At 41.7% G+C, this 17,972-nt stretch overlaps 1 protein-coding gene across 3 annotated transcripts in view; it reads left to right on the top strand.

Annotated features, from left to right (window-relative positions):
- The window catches only part of GULP1 (GULP PTB domain containing engulfment adaptor 1), a 217,202-nt gene that overhangs the window by 140,238 nt on the left and 58,992 nt on the right, over positions 1 to 17,972 (top strand). For all 3 annotated transcript variants that reach the window (XM_075070066.1, XM_032802591.2, XM_075070065.1), the window contains exons 5-6: positions 7,636 to 7,734; positions 14,228 to 14,365. In XM_075070066.1, coding sequence (XP_074926167.1) covers positions 7,636 to 7,734; positions 14,228 to 14,365 — 237 coding nt within the window. The remainder of the gene's footprint in view (positions 1 to 7,635; positions 7,735 to 14,227; positions 14,366 to 17,972) is intronic.

Below are 17,972 nucleotides of genomic sequence, written 5' to 3'. Positions count from 1 at the left end.
TCACAGTGGGCTGCTCTCCTCCTCTCCTCTCTGCGTTCCCCAGTGTAGTAGTCTGGGAGTTGATCCTGCCCGTAAAGACTGAAGTGAAGAAGGAATTGAGTACTTCAGCCTTTTCCATATCTTCCACCACTAGGATACCTGCCTCATTGAGTAAGGGACCTACACCAAACCTCCCTCTCAACATCACTTCCAATACGTAGCATTGCCTGTGTTCTGAATTTGAATTCCATGAAGACAAAAAAAATAGAGATACTGAGTTTATTCTTATTCAGAAAAATAGCTTTTAGTATGCTTTTAAAAATAGAAATGTCAGTTAAAATTTAATAAAACTACAGTAAAATCATAGCTTCAAAAAGGATTCCATTATCCATAGAGAAGACAAAAACGTGCTTAAAGAATTTTTTGACCCATATGAAAGAGGAGTTATTGTTAATGAAATGATTTATGATAAGCTTGTGGTATTGTATGTTTTGGTCATGTGGTTCTGGTTTTAATCAAAATTAAACTAATGTCTTGCACAAAAGATCGGATCCAGCAAGATACTAAGCTCTCCCTGAGACATGCTGAGGACTTTCCATGACAGGCCACATTAGTTCATTTTGAAACATTAGTGTATTTAGACTGGTATAAACCATGTTGGTGTGTCATGTTTTCATTATTGAGCCAGTGTCACAGCAGTCTGTGTCAGAATGAAGTGTTCAGTGATCATTTATAATTTCTTACTTCCTTGACTCTAGGAATTAGGCGCTCCCAACTCACATAGCTTGAAGAGTTCAATACTTTCCTGCCAAAAAAAACAAACCAAACAACGTTGTACAAAATCATAGTATATCACTATTTAGAATTTGATTTTTACCAGCAGGTGGAGCTGATGTTCTACAGCAAAACAATAATTGATGAATTTTTTTCTTAATACTTCCCCACACACTTTTATTTCAAATACTACTTTCATGTTTTTAAATGCTCGGTTATTTTCCTGGGTCATTTGCAGTTTTAACCATGATATGGTTGTTAGAAGACAGCAAGCCACTTTCTCACTTTGTCTCCTTTCTTGATCAGATCCACTCAATTTTCTTTATCCAGAATGTTATTAAACTTTGCCTTGTTTTCAGGTTATTTTAGGGCACAAGGGAAGGATGATGAGAATCATAATTATGCAGGAAATAGAGAAAATTTGGCACTGTAGCGTTTTACGGCATGTGTTTAGAAACACTTCTAAGATGGATAATGGGAACACTTGCCTCTAACATTTTTGAGCTGGATTTTCCAGAATTCTAGTCAAATGAACATCTAGTCGAGAAAATTGGCATAGTAGAGATAAGTCAAAGAAGTTTGCAATTAGATCTGAACTTGCCCAAAGTTTGAAGTTCAGCTGCAATTTTCTGGTTCAAGCCCATCTATAGTACTTGTACATGTTACTGGATGTATGTGGAAACTAAGGATATACATCTCCGATTAAGTGTCCCTTCTCTCTGCCTTTCTTCAATGGCATCAGGTAGGGAGCAGCCTTCAATACAACAGTGAGCGCAGGAGTGAGAGAAATAAGAAAGGAAGGGGTGGTCAGCCATTGAAAGGGCAGGGCTTTGGCATCTGCACAGGAAAAATAGCAGGCAAGGAAGGAGGGAGCATTTCAGTCGGGCTGACCCAGGGCATCTCCTTCCAAGGGCAGCAGAAGGAAGCTACCCTCATCTACTATACTCATTCTAGTCAGGGATTGACTGGAGAAGAACCATGCTAATATGGGGTTTCAAAATGACTCTGGTTGCCTACACTCCTCTGCCTTGCTAAGAAGTGGGATTCAGGGTGGCCAGGCTGCTGCTGCAGCAGGGAAACCACCTGGAGGGAATGCAGAGGAACTGCAAATGAATAATTCATTCCTAGGCTCAGAGCCTCTTTCCTTTGCAGCCTCTAAAGGAAGAAGGCCTGCATGAAGGGATCTTGATGGCTAGGAATCATGGCTGGTCTCTGTTCTCCTTATCCCAGCTTGGTTGTTGTCCAGCAACAGTGTCTAACAACTCCATCATCAAGCTGCTTTGAAGTCCACTTTCCTAGCTTCCTTAGATGGAGATTAGGAGGGAGGTCATAAGAGGTACCAGTCACTTTGAAGCCTGGCTTCAGCAAGTTTATTCCTCAATTTCTCCTCTGTTCCTTGATAGGGTGTAGAAAGTAAGGTGTTTCCTGTACATACTACCCAGTGTGTGTTCTCTGCACATACTACCCAGGAGAAGCAGCCACCTCTTGCAGTTATTAATGGACCAGAGTGATGATCAAAGGCACCATTTCTATTCTGTGCTTCAAAAGCTGCAGTATTGCCCTGTCAATAGCTGAGCTCCCACCCATTGCTCCTTTTCACTACATTGGTGGATTTCCAGGGGACACTTTGAGTCCTTTTACCCACCATGTTGTAATCACAGAAGAAAAATGGGGCACATGAGATCTGAAGATGAGAGCTGGTGGGAGGAGGGGCAGTGAAAAGACTATGTGGAGTGCAAAAAAGCTCCACAGTACACCTCCAAAAGTCAGTCTGAAAGAAGCATCCTTGACCCATCTAACAACTCTACATGGATAGGAACACAGACTTATGGCCCACTACAGTGTCTGCCAGACTGTGGGGCATGGAGATATAACCTTCCCATCCACCTGAAAGAGACTGATCTGCTGGGAGTCTAAGGAGATTACTTGCGCACATATACCTGGCAGCCCTTAAGAGACCCTCAAATGGGAAGGCAAAGGACACAGCAACATAGAAAACTGCCTAATCTCTTTCCTTGCCTTCCATTACATCCTGCCCCTAGCTCCTCATGCCTGCTGGGCTGCGATCCCGTAGGTCTTGTATACTTGGAGGGGAGAGGAGAGGAAATGGGACTGAGTCCCCTGCAGCACTTTACCAGACACACTCAGTGGTAGAGTCTTCTTACCAAAGCTGGCAGATTTTTTAGGCTTCTTCCCAGCCTGGCATATATTTTGATAGACCTTGTGTAACTCTCTTTTCTACCCATCCTAGCTGGTACATTTCTGAGAAACTTACCCCTTCTACCTGTATCTTAAAGGACTGAAATTTTCTTCTTTTTGAGTGCTCTTCTTTGTTCTTGCTGTTTGAAGGCTAAATTCCAAGGACCCTCTTTCCTTATATGCATTTATTGCACCTAGCACAGTGGGGCCCTCATAAGGGATGGTACGTATAATGAAGAAGCAGCTGCAGTCTGGCTAAACTCTTCTTCTACCTCCAGCTGATATTGTCATGGCAGGATTGGGAGAAGCATCTTCCCACATTTCGGTAACAAAGGTGAGACATGGATGGCGGTCCCCAGATGAGCTAAAATTAAAGTGAGAACAGGATTTGTTTTTAATTCATGGCTCTAATGAAAGAGTCTAAGACACTTGCCCAAGTTCACGCAGGAAGTTGGTGTGATAGCAGAGAACTGAACTCCAGTCTCCTGGGTCCAGGCTAACAACTGAACCATCTTCCCTTTAAAAAATGAGGCTACAGGGAATACAATTAAATCCGTAAAATGAAATATAAATGTTAAGTAAAATTATATTACTTTGATTTGGCATTTGATTTTCTTTAATCATTGTATAATCTGGTACTTCTCTAAATAGATCATCTGTGCATATTTTAAGATGTGTGTTTTTGTCCTCATATAGTTCTGTTCCTGATTAACCCTGTGATTGTGGTTTGCTATTACTTAATGCATAAGTTTTTCAAATATAACTTAATTATCCCAAACAAGAAGGCAATTTTCCCAAACACTGTTGTGAAATTAATGAAATACGTGCATATATACAGTGTTGGGCGGTGAGGTGCGGGAGAGGCTTTGAGTTAAATGAAACTGGAGAAAATCAGTTTAAATATATGAGTTGTGTTTTCCCCTTAAAAAGTCACATACAGCTAAGGACACCATAACTGTCCATTCCAAAAACTACGTAAAAAGGAAAGTTAAAAATTTTCACTTATTTAATTTAAATTTCATTCATCCCTTTACAGTTAGTTAAGATCTGATTCTACCCAGTGGGCTTCTGTTCATGATATTGAGCTAAAATCTGTTGTTTTGCCCAAGTGAGGATTAGGTAAAAACTAAACAAGAGCCTGTGAAGTTGGCCCACTGTGTTCATTACCAAGCCATGTTGTGATTCAATTTAACTTTATGTTCTAAACCTATGATCCTTGCCAATCTCAGCTCCAAAGATCAGTCTGTCGACATGTTCTTCTCCAAGTTCCCAGTATTTTTCCCACTTTCTGTTTTGATGCTAATCTGAGGCTGCACATGTTTACCCTCTTAAAGAATTTTATTAGTGTGTAGGCTGCAAACGGGGATGGGGGATGTTGAATACGTGCTGAACGTAGAAAAATAGAGTTTGTAAGGACATTTGAGCTACATGGCCTTTTCCAGGCACTGTCTGTTAAAGGAAATAGTGGAAGTAATGGAGAGAGATAGAGGCAAGAAAAATAAAGGGGTAGATATTTGGAAAAGAATATTTGCTCCAGGATCAGTTCTTTGGAACCCTGTGATGCTTTTGGGATGGGTAAGAATGGGACACAAAGATGGGAGAAGTTCTCTAAGTTGCACCACTTGCAATGGCCTCCAAAGTGCCATTCCAGGAGCCAGGAATGACGGCAGTGCAAATATCCTCAATCCACAACCCCAGTTCTGGGAGGCTGCAATGGGTGGTGGACCGATACTGGCTATATGAGGTGCCATGGCAATTGCCCAGCAGGTCAGTTAAGCTAGTTTATTATAATTTTGTTGTCTTTGTATTGCCATAGGATGAGCCAGCTGGGAGCAGGGACCCATTGTGCTATGTATTATACAAATGTTTCATACAAGACAACATCTACCCCTGAAGGTTTAGACTCATGGACTCATAGACTCATAGGTCAGAAGGGACCAACATGATCATCTAGTCTGACCTCCTGCACAAAGCAGGCCACAGAACCCTACCCATCCACTTCTATAAAAACCCCTAACCTATGTCCGAGTTATTGAAGTCTTCAAATTGTGGTTTGAAGACCTCAAGCAGAGAATCCACCAGCAAGTGACCCATGCCGAACCGCCATCGCCTCATGCTGCAGGTCATGCGCAGGGAAGGTGAAAAAAACCTCCAGAGCCGTCAGCCAATCTCACTGGAGGAAATTCCTTCGACCCCAATATGGCTAATCAGTTAAACCCCCTGAGCATGTGGCAAGGCTCCCCAGCCAGCACTCAGGAAAAATTCTCTGCAGGTACTCTGATCCCATCCCATCCAACATCCCATCGAGACCATTGAGCAAACCTATTCTGCTGATAATCCAAGGACCATGCCAAAAATTAAACTATCTACATATCAAAATCCCTTCCATAACTTACAAAGCTTAAGTCTTAAAGCCAGATATGTCTTTTTGCCCCCACTACTCCTCAGAAGGCTTTCCAGAACTTCACCTCCTCAATGGTTAAAACCTTCGTCTAATTTCAAGCCTGAACTTCCTAGTGTCCAGTTTGACCCATTTGTCTGTGTCTACATTAATACTAAAGCTTAAAAAATAATTCCTCTCCTTCCCTAGACGGGTAATCCCCTGATATAATTTTATATAGAGCAAGCCATATCCTCCCATCCGGAGTCTTCTTTGGTTAGGTTAAAAGCAAGCCAAGCTCTTTGAGTCTCCTTTTCATAAGGCAGGTTTCCATTCCTCGGATCATCCAGAGCCCACCTCTGAACCTGTTCCAAGTTTGAATTCATGCTTCTTAAACATGGGAGAACCCAAGAAACTGCAACACAGTATTCCAGTGAAGGTCGCACCAGCGCGCTTATAACACGTACTACAACCTCCTTATCTTGCTGGAAATCACCTCGCCTGAAATGCACCCTAGAACGCATTGCTTTTTAATGGCCATATCGCATTGGCGGCTCAATACGTCATCCGCGGTCAACCAATACCCCAAGTCCTCTCCTCCCTGTTGTTTCCAATGATGCATCCCAATGTATATCGAAAATTCTTATTATTAATCCCTAAGTGCATGACCTTGCACTTTTCACTATTAAATTTCATCCTAATACTATTCTTCTCAGTTTAACAGGTCATCCAGATCTTCCTGTATGGTATCGCGGTCCTTCCTGTGTTAGCATACCCACTTGTATCATCCGCAAACTTATTCGCACATTATGCTCTTTGTGCCAAGTCAGTAATAAAAAGGTTAAATAAAATTGGGTCCCAAACTGATCCTTGAGGAACTCCACTAGTACACTCCTTCAGCCTGACAGTTCACCCTTTCAGTACGACCCGTGAGTCTCCCCTTAACCAATCCTAATTCCACTTCTCAGATTTTCATATTCATCATTTGACACCATTTTTCGCAGCTTCTAACAATTCCATAGCGGACTGTGTCAAAATGCCTTACGATCAAAGTAAAATTAGATCTATAAACCGGCATTTCTCTTTGTCTAAAATCCTGCCCCTTCTGAAGAAGGAGATAGGTGGTTTGGAAACGATCTACCTCTGAAAACCGTGTTGTATTTGTCCCAATTACCGATTGACCTCGTGGTCCTTAATACTTTCTCCTTCAACACGAAATTTTTCCAAGACCTACATACGACATGACGTCAAACTAAACAGGCTATGTTACTCTTCATGCAGATGTAACCCTTTTCAGGTAACCCCTCTAGGATCATGTACATGCCGCAGCTTCCACATCCAGTCATCCTCAATGTGTCTTTCACTGCTCCCTCTGTATCAGTCATGGCCTTCTCACTTTGTGCCTGGCAATCCAGGCCACACGCCACGACACGGACCTCCTAGGCACCGGGCTCCTGGTGCCCCACTGTCCTCTTTTTTCTCTGGCTTGTTGGTTCCTCTGCCTTGGTCTCCCCTCCAACCTCCCCCTGGAAACTCCCACTGAAACTCCCTTGTTAGCAGCTCTGTTTGCTGGCTTCTGTGCCGCTGCCGCTGCCTGAGTACCTGGCTACTTATATAGGACCCCTAATCAGGTAAGCCCCGCCCGCTACCCAGGGCTCAGCCGCTCTCTCAGCACACAGCCCCTAGCAGCCTTCACACACACAAACTACGCAATACAATCCACAAACTACAAAAACCTGCTCCTCCAACAGAACTCCCATATAAAAAGACGTTAAACTGAACATAAGAAAAAAGGCGGTGAAAGGGAGGAAAGAGGATAAATAAGAAAATATGAGAATGAAATAGAAAATATCATAAGCTTTAATACAGGCTTAGAAAAAAAATCTATATTAATGAAATGCCTGTTTTAACAAGGACAGTGATAGTCTGCAGGCTCTGTAAAGAACTGGGAGTTTGGCTGCAGGACACACATAGGAGGCAAAAGGAAGTTATTTAAGTTATCTGTTTTTTTAGACAATTGGCAGGAAGCTAAGTAGATAGCTTTTCTCGGTGAGTTTGCTGTGGCCATCCTGTTACAAGCCAGCTTAAAAAAGGTCTTGCCAAAGTTTATCACAGTCCTAGCTGCTGCAATTGAAAGAGGACATCTACGTCTATGAGTATTTTTTAAACTAAAATTGTATTAGTGTGGCACTTACCAACTAATGTGATGATGGACTGATCAGTAATTAATGACCCAGTGCCATTTTAAACTGGAAAACTGGTAACATGGTATAGTGATTTCATCTCTGCTTCCCTTCTTATAGTTTGCAAGACATATCAAGAAATCTGAAGGCCAGAAAACCCCGAAAGTTGAATTACAAATCTCAATTTATGGTGTAAAAATTCTAGATCCAAAAACAAAGGTAAGAAACTTCACTTCATAATTGTTTGTTACACCAGTAGTTAATTCAACATTGATTTAGAAATTCTATTTTATAAACCACTCTTCTAACAATTTCTAGTAGTGAAAAACTCCCTACTTATGGAACAACTGTAAAAATGCCTTTGCTAGTTACTGTAAATAATCATTTTTGTCAATATTTACCACACAGAAGTATATGAGATAACACGGGTTTTCTAAATATAGAGTACATAGGGATGCTCACATCTCTGTAACAGAACTACACTGGGACTGACATTCCATATAGCCATTCAAGAAGGGCAAAGTGGCCACGACCCTCTGACACCTGTTTCCAACCCTCCTGTGTCCTCTGGTTTGAGAGCATATGGAAGAAGAAATAGCTGTGGCAACTATGAGTTGTGCGCTGGCAGATGTTGACTATTTAATGGGGATAACTAAATATGTAGTAGTGTTGCATATCAACTTTTGTAGCTGACTTTATGAGCCATTTATATTTGCTGTGAGACTTCTCTTTCACTATTTTGGAAGGGGTATTTGTTTTTCTGGGTGTTCCCCCCCCTCAGAAGGCTTTGAAATTCCAGCTGTGCTATAAGTATGGCTTCATAACAATGGCAGCAACTGATTTGGTGAAATATGGCCTGAACCATGGTCATTTCTACAGTATTGTAGTTCATTGTCTCCCTATTGTGGTTGAAAATGTAATTTGACTTACAGAAAAAAAACAAAACTAAACAAAAAATCTTCCCTTGAATTCAAAGAGGAATAATGACTTAAAGGCCTATAAACAGATCTTAAAAGTATTGTAGGTCTAGTTATTCAATAATTTTCAACATTTTATAATTACTAAACTCTTGTTGCTGCATTTTGTATTATTATTTTTATGATGAATATTGCAATTCAGTATAATACTGTAGTAGGAGATAAGCCAAATTTAATTCAAGGACATTTTTACTTGCAAACCTTTCTGCTTGAGACCCTTTAAGTGACAGTGGGTGAAAAGTTGGTAAGCAGAAAAAACCCAGCAATGCTAAGTTGACTTCATTGTAGTTCTGTATCCTCCTTGTGGCATTGTGGGATGAAAAGTGATTTCAAATCCTTGTCCTAACTACAGCCATTTTAAAAATAACAAATGCCAAAAAAAAGTTAATCCTTTGCAGAAAGAAATATAAGGAGCTTTATAGAAAATTGTGGGACACAAATTACTAAGGGAACAAGACATTTTAAACTCTTGAAAATGTTATAACAAGCATTAATAGAAATCAACTAGGAGCAGTTTTTGTACCTCTTTTTTCTTTGTTTTCTTAACACTACAAAATTACACATGAATGAAGCCCTCATTTGCAATTCAGCAAAAGCAGATTTAAAATACACACAGTATTATGACAATATCAAAAGGAACACATTTATTGTGTTTTCTGTAAACAGAGGATAAATAGCTTATTCCAACACAAACACATTATTCCTTTGTATTACATGTACAAATAGTTGAACTCACTTTTAATCAGTGTGGAGGGATTTTTTTTATAGATGTTTATGGATATCTTTTTCAGATGTTATAACAATCGCTTTTTTCTTTTTTTGTTTTTGTTGAGAATAATTCATTTTAATTAGCTTACTGACCACAGTGAGTCATGGTAGCTGAAGGAGTCTTTTTTCCCCTGAACTGTTTTGCGTGTTATTAATATTATTATTAATTTTAATTGTGGTAGCACCTGGGAGCCCCAATCATAGATCAGATCTCCATTTTGGGAAGTTCTGTGCAAACACAAAAGATGTCCCCTGGCCCAAATAGTGTAGGAGTTATACAGTGTTGAACAAACCTGGACTTTAAAAGTCAAGAAACAGAGAAATTGGGGCCCAGTTCAGTGAGGTGATTTAACTCCCACTAAGGTCAATGAAAGGGTGAAGATGCCAAGCCCATGAGGAAGGAGGCCCTCAGCATCTCATAGAATCAAGCCCCAAATCACTTGCTCAGACCACACAGCAACAACAGAACCAAGATTATAACACAGGACTTCCTCACTCCCAGTTGCTGTCAGGCTGAGAATAACTTGCCCAGGGAAATCAGTGACAGAACCATGTTTAGAATATGATACTGCCTGGCTCAGTCCCCTCAACATTTTCTTCCTCTGGTGCTGTCACCGTCTAATTTACTGACTCAAAGGTTGAAGAGGAAACATAAAAGAGCTTTTCTTCTTCCCACTGTAGCCCATCTCCCTAAACACAAGGAAAAATTGCTTCCTTCTTTCCTAAATGGGGTTGAGAGGGCAGCTGGCAGTCGCTGCAAAGAATTGCCTCTTTCCCTAGAAGGCTCCTGTGCTGCCCGCTGAGGTGGCACTGGGAACATGAAGAAACACAATCTGTTGTTAAAGGGGTGGATGGAGAGAGTATAAGGTAAAGTTTGGAGAGCTCCAAGCTTTGTGGAGAGGTGAAGAAGAGGAGAAAGCCAAAAGGGAAGGGGTGGGGAGAGTGTCTTGGGATGTAGGGGAGAGGAAGAGAGCTGAGAGCATGGAAAAGGGAGGAGAGAGCAGATGGAAGATGCGGGAGATAGGAAGAGGAGAGAGCCTTTTGTTCGGCGCGGGGGAACAGATCCGAATGAGACCAGTTTGGAAGAAGAGGCAGAACCTAGGGGATGTGGTGAAGATTGCGCAACCAGCATGGATGGAAAAGAATGTGACTAAGATTTTTGGCGAGAAGGTAAATGAGAAAAATTGTTTTAACGTGTGTGTGTTTTTTGACAAGCTGCAGGAGAGATAGAGGTTCAGTGTGTGTGAGACATTTTACTGGAGGACAAGATGCGCAAGAGGATAGATGTGGAGAGAGTGTAGAGACTGGGAACAGGGAACATGGCAGACGGAGAGAGATTGAAAACATGGAGAAATCTTTGAAAGACTTAAATCCTGTGTTATAATCTTGGTTCTGCTGTTGGTCTGTGGCCCTAAGCAAATTATTTGAGGCTTGATTCTTGGAGATCTGACTGCCCCCCCTGCTGAGATTACAGCAATCTATCATCTCTGCACAGGAATCCACAATTTTTAAAGTAGATATAGTTCACATATCAACTGCAATATTTTCCTTCATAGCTGGTACTGCTTTCCCATGCTACTGGCCAAATGAAATAAAACACCAAGAGGGTTATTGAGAAAAATAAAATACTAGAATCTCAAATATTCTTTCTATTTCTGTAATTTTGCCAGGCTCTTGAAAATTAAGAACACTCTCATTGCCAGTGTTTAAGCAGTTAGGCCATAAGAAAATATTGGGGAGTAGTTTGGGGTTTTTTTAATTCCATTCATCAGAAACAGTGATTTACATGGTCACACTTCTAATTCCAAGACTGTATTTTAAGTGTGTGTCACAGAGTACAGGGAGGGAAGGTGGGGAGAGCGCAGGAGAGCATGTACTCTGCTCACTTAGATGCTAATTACTTTCCCAGGGAAAACTGATTGGGGTAATTATCTAACCAGGCTGGTGGGCTGGGTGGGATAAAGATTCAATTAGCCCATCAGCCCAGGTCTGATAAAGAGGCACAGGAAGGAAGTGCCAAGAGGGAGTGAGAGAGAGGAACAGCGCTAGCTGAGCTCAGCCACACAGAGATCTTAGAGATATGAGACCTCTGTTCCCCTCAGGTCCTGAGGAGAGGGCCAAAGGCACTGTGAATATTGTAAAGCGACTGTCCCACGGGGACTGTAATAATTTTGGTGGAGAGAACTTAAAATGAAAGGTCACTGAGTGTACACCTGGTGGAGTCTGCTCAGTTTCTGAAGGAAAGAAGACAGAAATGAAGCCATGCCCTTGTCACAGTATAACTTGTGTGTACTTTAAAATATATATCTTGAGTTGACAGAATGTGAGTGTACTTGTGTATATAGGAAGGATTTGGATTTGTGCCTTTTTTCATAGAAACCATATGAAGGAATTTGAAAAACACCCCATTTGTTGCCAACAGAAACATTTAGAATTACTTAATGCATTTTATAAGAAAAGCCATAGTTTCTGTAGAAATTGTTTTCTTTGATATTAACAATAGAATAGTGAATTAGAATGGTTCTGCCATGACACACACATACTACAAGCATGTAGGGAGTTTCCTCTGGGTACTACTCCAAATTAAATCTCTCCTGGCTTTTAGGTGTCAAGAAGGTCTGGACTCCATAATCAGATTACTTCTTTGCTGGGTGAGATATTAATTGTCATTTCAAAGCATAATTACAGAGGATGCACTCCTGAGCAGAAATATTAAACTGAAAAAGCAAAACACAACTTACAACTCTCAGGCATAGGACATCAGAACTCCAACAAAAAGCTCTGTGTTCAAGTTCTTAACTAACTAGTTCTCACAAAAAGTGTCCCAAATGCCCTGTGTTTTGTGTGTTTTAATTCTTCTCCCAAACATATTAAGTCCTTGAGTTATTAAGATCTGGTCTGACACTCAAAATCACAACTCTCATAGGCACATGATTTATCACATTTGTTAAAAACCTGAAAGTTCTATACTGATATTTCTTAGGCACATGTGTACACTCTTGTTCTTTTGTCTTGTCTCTTCTGATAGTTACTAGTATGTTTTATTTTCCTCTCTGCAGTTATAAGATGATGGTTTTGATTCACCACTTTTACACTAGAAATAAAAATTAGTAACCATCTAGACCATTAATGAACGTTATTGCTGTTTTCCAATACCCAATTTTACAATAACCTTTACCTAATCTAAATGCTTAGTTACTTCTGTCAGGGCTAAATAATTCCAGCTGTCTTTATCTGTTCTCATTTGTAAGCCTTTTTTGTCTTGCAGATTCTGCTTTTTAAGGTTTGCTTCTTAGGAGATTGAGGGCATGTCCTCACCAGGGGGTAAGTCGACCTAAGTTACGCCACTCCAGCTGCGTGAATAACATAGCTGGAGTCGACATAGCTTATGTCGACTTACCCCAGTGTCTTCACTGCACTGCGGTGACAGGAGATGCTCTCTGGTCGACTTCCCTTACTCTTCTCAGAGAGCTGGAATACAGTAACTCCTCACTTAACGTTGTAGTTATGTTCCTGAAAAATGCAACTTTAAGTGAAACGATGTTAAGCAAATCCAATTTTCCCATAAGAATGAATATAAATGGAGGGGGTTAGGTTCCAGGGAAATTTTTTTTTGCCATAAGGTACTGTACAGTGCTATAGTTGGGAGGTGCTCCCGCCTTACTCCACACAGGCACAGCCCACTGGCACTGGAGACAATGAGGCAGGCAAGGAGGCTGAAGGTGTTGTAGGGTAGGAGAAGCAGGTTGCTCAGCAGCATCAGCAGCTTCCCCTACTCTGCAAGCACCAGGAGCAGGGGGTCTCAACCCTCAGCCCTCCCACTCCACCCCTTCCCCCAAACCCCCACTCTTAACCCACCTTTTCTTCCTCCCCTCCGCCCCCTTTACTCCACACACCATGTCCTCACTCGCCCCCCTCCCTCCTCTGCCTCCTGCCTGTGGCAATCAGCTGGCTTTCAGCGTTCAGGAGGGAGAGGGGAGAAGCGCAGACATGGCACGCAGGCTCCCCCTGCCTCCTGAACACCACAAGCCAGCTGATTATCGCGGGCAGGAGGGAGGGGGCAGGCGTGCCATGTCCTCGTTCCTTCTCCCTCCCTCCTGCCCTTGGCAATCAGCTGGCTTGCAACGTTCAGGGAGCAGGAAGGAGGGGGAAGGAGCAAGGACTTGACGCAAAGCCTCCCCCCTCCCTCCCCTGTCTCCTGCCTGCAACTATCAGCTGGTTTGTGGCATTCAGGAGGCAGGGGAGAGATGGGGAGCCTGCGCACAGAATCCTCGTTCCTCCCCCTCCTTCCTGAACACTAGGAGGGGGGTATAGGGGAGCTGATAGGGGAGCTACCAACTCTGGACAAAGCAGGCAGCCAAACAATGTTATAGTGAAACATTGCACAACTTTAAATGGAGCATATTCTGTAATTGACCAGGGATATAATATCGAAACAACGTTAAGCAAGAGGATGTTAAGTGGGGAGTTATTGTATCAAGATCAACTGAAGAGCACTCTGCCATCAATTTAGCAGGTCTTCACTAGACCTGCTAAATCAATCCCTGCTGCATCGATTGCGGCAGCGTCTATCTCCCTATAGTGAAGAACCACCCTCAGATGCAGTCAGTATTAGCTAGAATGATCACTAACAGTTTAAACAAATTTTGAATTCTTCAAACTGCAATAAAGGTTTAATTGATAAAATTAGGTAGCTGTCCTGCAATGAGTTCCACACAGGCGCATAGGTCCATCTGCACAAAGCTCATTGCAGGGCGGGGACCTTCCCTTGTAACTACATGCACATTGAATGATGCAATATCATTTCCTAAAAAGAGGGAAAGGTCACAATAAATTTGTCACAATAAAGTAAACATCATATTACTATAACTTGTTCCTTTATATCAAGCTATGTAGAGTATTAATTTTCTGAATAAAATACTAAAAAATTAACTCATCAGATGTGATCATTCTATTGTCATTTGCAGGAAGTCCAGCACAATTGCCAGCTTCATAGGATATCATTTTGTGCTGATGATAAAACTGACAAGAGGATATTTACCTTCATATGCAAAGATTCTGAGTCAAATAAACACTTGTGCTATGTATTTGACAGTGAAAAGTGTGTAAGTATGTCAGATGTTTTACAATGATTTTGGTATCTCAAATGGCCTGTTTTGAAATTAGTATTAGGAAGAGGCTAAAACAAGCAGCTGGGTAGCCCCTTGTATAGGGGCAGCTTGATATATTGTTTCATGTCAAGATATTGCCTTTAAAATTGTACTTGTGTGTATTACAGATTTAAATTAAACATTTTGTTAATGCTTTTTCACCTAAGTCACAATGTTCTTTTTTGAGACAAATCTTCTTCCCGGTACCCAGCCTCACTACCTGGGCCTAGCACCAGGCTGACACACAAGATGGGGAGAGGATCCGTTTCCCTCCAGGCTCTGGAATGTTGCAAAGCTGCCATGTGGAGGTTACTGCAGCACGCTATGTGACGTAGCCACATGGACTGTTGTGCAGTACACACACACACATCCTTATGGGATTTGCACAGTCAGCATCCTCCCCTCTGCTGGGTCACCCATGTGCTGATACACCACTACAAGAATGCAGTCACTTCTGTGATGCAACATGACAACTGTTCAACAATGCATAGTTACATTCAAGAATAGTTTAGGACAGGAAGAGAGGAATACTGTGTTCAGCTGAAACAGTAGGAGTTTACATAGGCAGAAAATAAATGCCTAATGGAATTTAACTAGGATATTAATGCTAATGCACTTATTCTTATGAAGAATGACAAGGGATATTTAATATTCACAATTGCTCAGGACCTCTGTTTCATCATGCCTCATTTAGAAGACTGTAAAAAAACTCTTGACAAAAATTACAGCTTTTTTTTCCTTTATAGCATTAGATGCAGTTATATAATCTTTTGCCTTACCGCTTATAGAATGTGTTCGGTGGTCTTGTCATTCATCTGCAATAGTACAGTGCCAATGCCAGTAACAATGTGTATACTCACTGTACATTTCTGTTCATTTCTGTCTTCTTGTCTGTCTTCCTTTCTCTCTTTTTTTAGGGAGGGCAGCAATAAACACTGATCACTTCTCAATCTCAGGTGCATTTCTTCTTCCCTCCCACTAATCTCTTTATGCTAGTACCTTTCAGAGACCAGGATATGAGCAGTTGTGCGTAGTGGTTGGTACAGGAATCAATAGCCAGAAAAAGGCACCCAGGCTCAGAGGAGAGGCCAGAGTCAGATGTCAATAATTGGATTTGAGGGTCAGAATCAGAGTGGGGAAGGCAGAGGAAAGGCTGGGTCCACCATCAAAGGCAGGAGCACGACTGAAACAAGGTGGGAGCAAGTTTGGGAACAAATAGGCAAAGGAGTTATCGCAGCTGTGGGCAATAACAGCCTACTACAGGCCAGCTGCACTTGTTAGGTTGTCTGGAGATTGACTCTTCTGCAGGGCAGAATACCTGACAATACTCCCAGCTTGAGGATGCCTCCTAACTGGGCCCAGTTTCTCCAGGTACTTCTGATGGAACTCTTGCAATACGTCCAGAATGTGCATGTTCTCTGCCCTGTCCCAAGACCATCATTCCAGACTGTAGTCTTCCCAGTCCGCCAGGTACTGGAGCCTTCCCCTAACTTGCTGAGTTGAGGATTCAGTGGACCAAATACTCCTCCTGTCCGAGAACTGTTATAGGTGGGGAGGTTTGGGTATAGGCTCTAGGTGTAGGGCTTTAAAAGTGTGAGGTGAGAAGGTGGATCTTCGAGGACTCAAGCAACTGTAGCCTGAAGGTCACTGTGTTTATCCATTCTATAATCTTGAAGGGGCCCAGGCATTGGTAATCTAGTTTGGCAAATGGGTAGTTTGATTTAAGATTCTGGGCAGAGAGCCATACCATGTCCCTATGGCCAGATTTTGGACGGCTTGGTTGTCTTGGTCCATGTGGTGTTTTATAGGCTTCTTTGGCAGGCTTCAAGTGTTCCATGAGCTCTTCGTGCACCCAATATATGTTGAGGGCTAAATCCACAGTGGCTGGTGCTTGGGAACTTATGGGTACTTATGCATGAAAGTGGGAGAGGAAGCCATAGTTTGCAAAGAAGGGGCTATATTGCGTCTGGTATGTGTTTGTAGTCAATAAAACATTTTGTCAAATAACTAACTCTTTTGACATTTTATTTAAGACAATCAAGCAATATTTAATACAGTGCTGTGCAGAGAAAGGAAATATACATATCAATCTCTGTAATGGAGAAGTGATGCTTAATGGTTAATCAGTGCACTTCTGTTTAACTTCCTTAAAATCACCCTTTATATATACATTCAGAACCCAGAAAAATCCTCATGTTTTTCCCAGAGTTGATTTTGCTGACATTTTGCTTATCTGAATATTCTTAACCTTAACCTAATCAATAAGTTAATCACGTCTGTAACCATATTTAGCTCTTAATGACTTGGACATTAGTCAACACATAACTTAATGGTTTGTTGTTACATTGATTCCAGAACACATCCGCTATACCAAATGCTCCTTGTCCATTTTGTCAGTTACTAACTTTATCAGTTACCATGCACGTATGTGTATCCCTTAACAATTATGTCATTTTGTCCATTACAACAAACATGTATAATAATAGGCACCCCTTTATATACAATGGGTGCTTACAGACCAAGAAAAAATGACCTTTTGACTATGAAGTTCTTTTCATGTAATTATAAACACAAGATATAGTAGGACTTTGGCTCATCTAGAAAGAATCAGTGGGTTATGGTTAAGATTAAGATTTTGTCACAGTTATTTTTAGTAAAAGTTATGGACAGGTGGGGGGCAATAAACAAAAATGCATGGGAGCCCGTGACCTGTCTGCGACTTTTACTAAAAATAACCAGGGGGAGGAATGACAGCTGGAGCCTTATGGGAGCGGACTGACAGCCTGAGCTCCACCACCAAGGGGAGGGGGCACAGCCCCAGCCCAAGCTGTGGGGCGGGGGTGCACAAACCTGGCTCCAACCCCAGCTACAGCCACTGACAGCTGAAGCCAAAGAAGTCATGGAAGTCCATTAAAAACACAGAATCCGTGACCTCCAGAACTAAACCGTATCCTCAGTTATGGTCGTGTGGTTTAATGATTAACAGGTCAAGATGTAGATTGCATTGTTGGAGTAGCACATCAGGGAAGGCTAATCGTCCTGGTGGTAACTGAGAAAACAATAAAGATACTGCACCAAGATTTGATTCTCTCTCTGTTTGCCCATTGGTCTTTGGGTGATAAGTGAGTCTCTCACCTCAGCCAATCTGAAAAATTCCCACCAGAATCAAGAAATGAACAGGGACCCTGATGAGATACAATGCCTGTCTTTAACCCATTGTAACGGAAAACATTTTCTAGGAAGAGTGAACCTGGGTCCCAATGTGGTAGGAAAGGTACAGTTTGGGATGAAGTGTGCCATATTTGTTAGCAGATCAGTGCATCCAGGATTAACGTGTATTCTTGTGAGCATGACATTTCTGCAATTAAATCCATTGATATAGTATACAAAGGCTGCAGATGTGTGGGTAGAGGCCGGAGAAGATCTAGCCGTTTTGATTGTAGGTTCATGGTATGGGCGCATTTGTAAATAGTTTTGTGTAGTCTGCGTGAATCAGGATGAGTGCTGAGAGGAATGCTTTCTTTAGTTCATCAAAGGCTGTCTGACCCTATGTGAGCTCGGG

Source organism: Chelonoidis abingdonii, chromosome 10 (assembly GCF_003597395.2).
Source record: "Chelonoidis abingdonii isolate Lonesome George chromosome 10, CheloAbing_2.0, whole genome shotgun sequence".
Classification (NCBI taxonomy): domain Eukaryota; kingdom Metazoa; phylum Chordata; order Testudines; family Testudinidae; genus Chelonoidis; species Chelonoidis abingdonii.
This window is presented reverse-complemented; position numbering and strand designations above follow the sequence as displayed.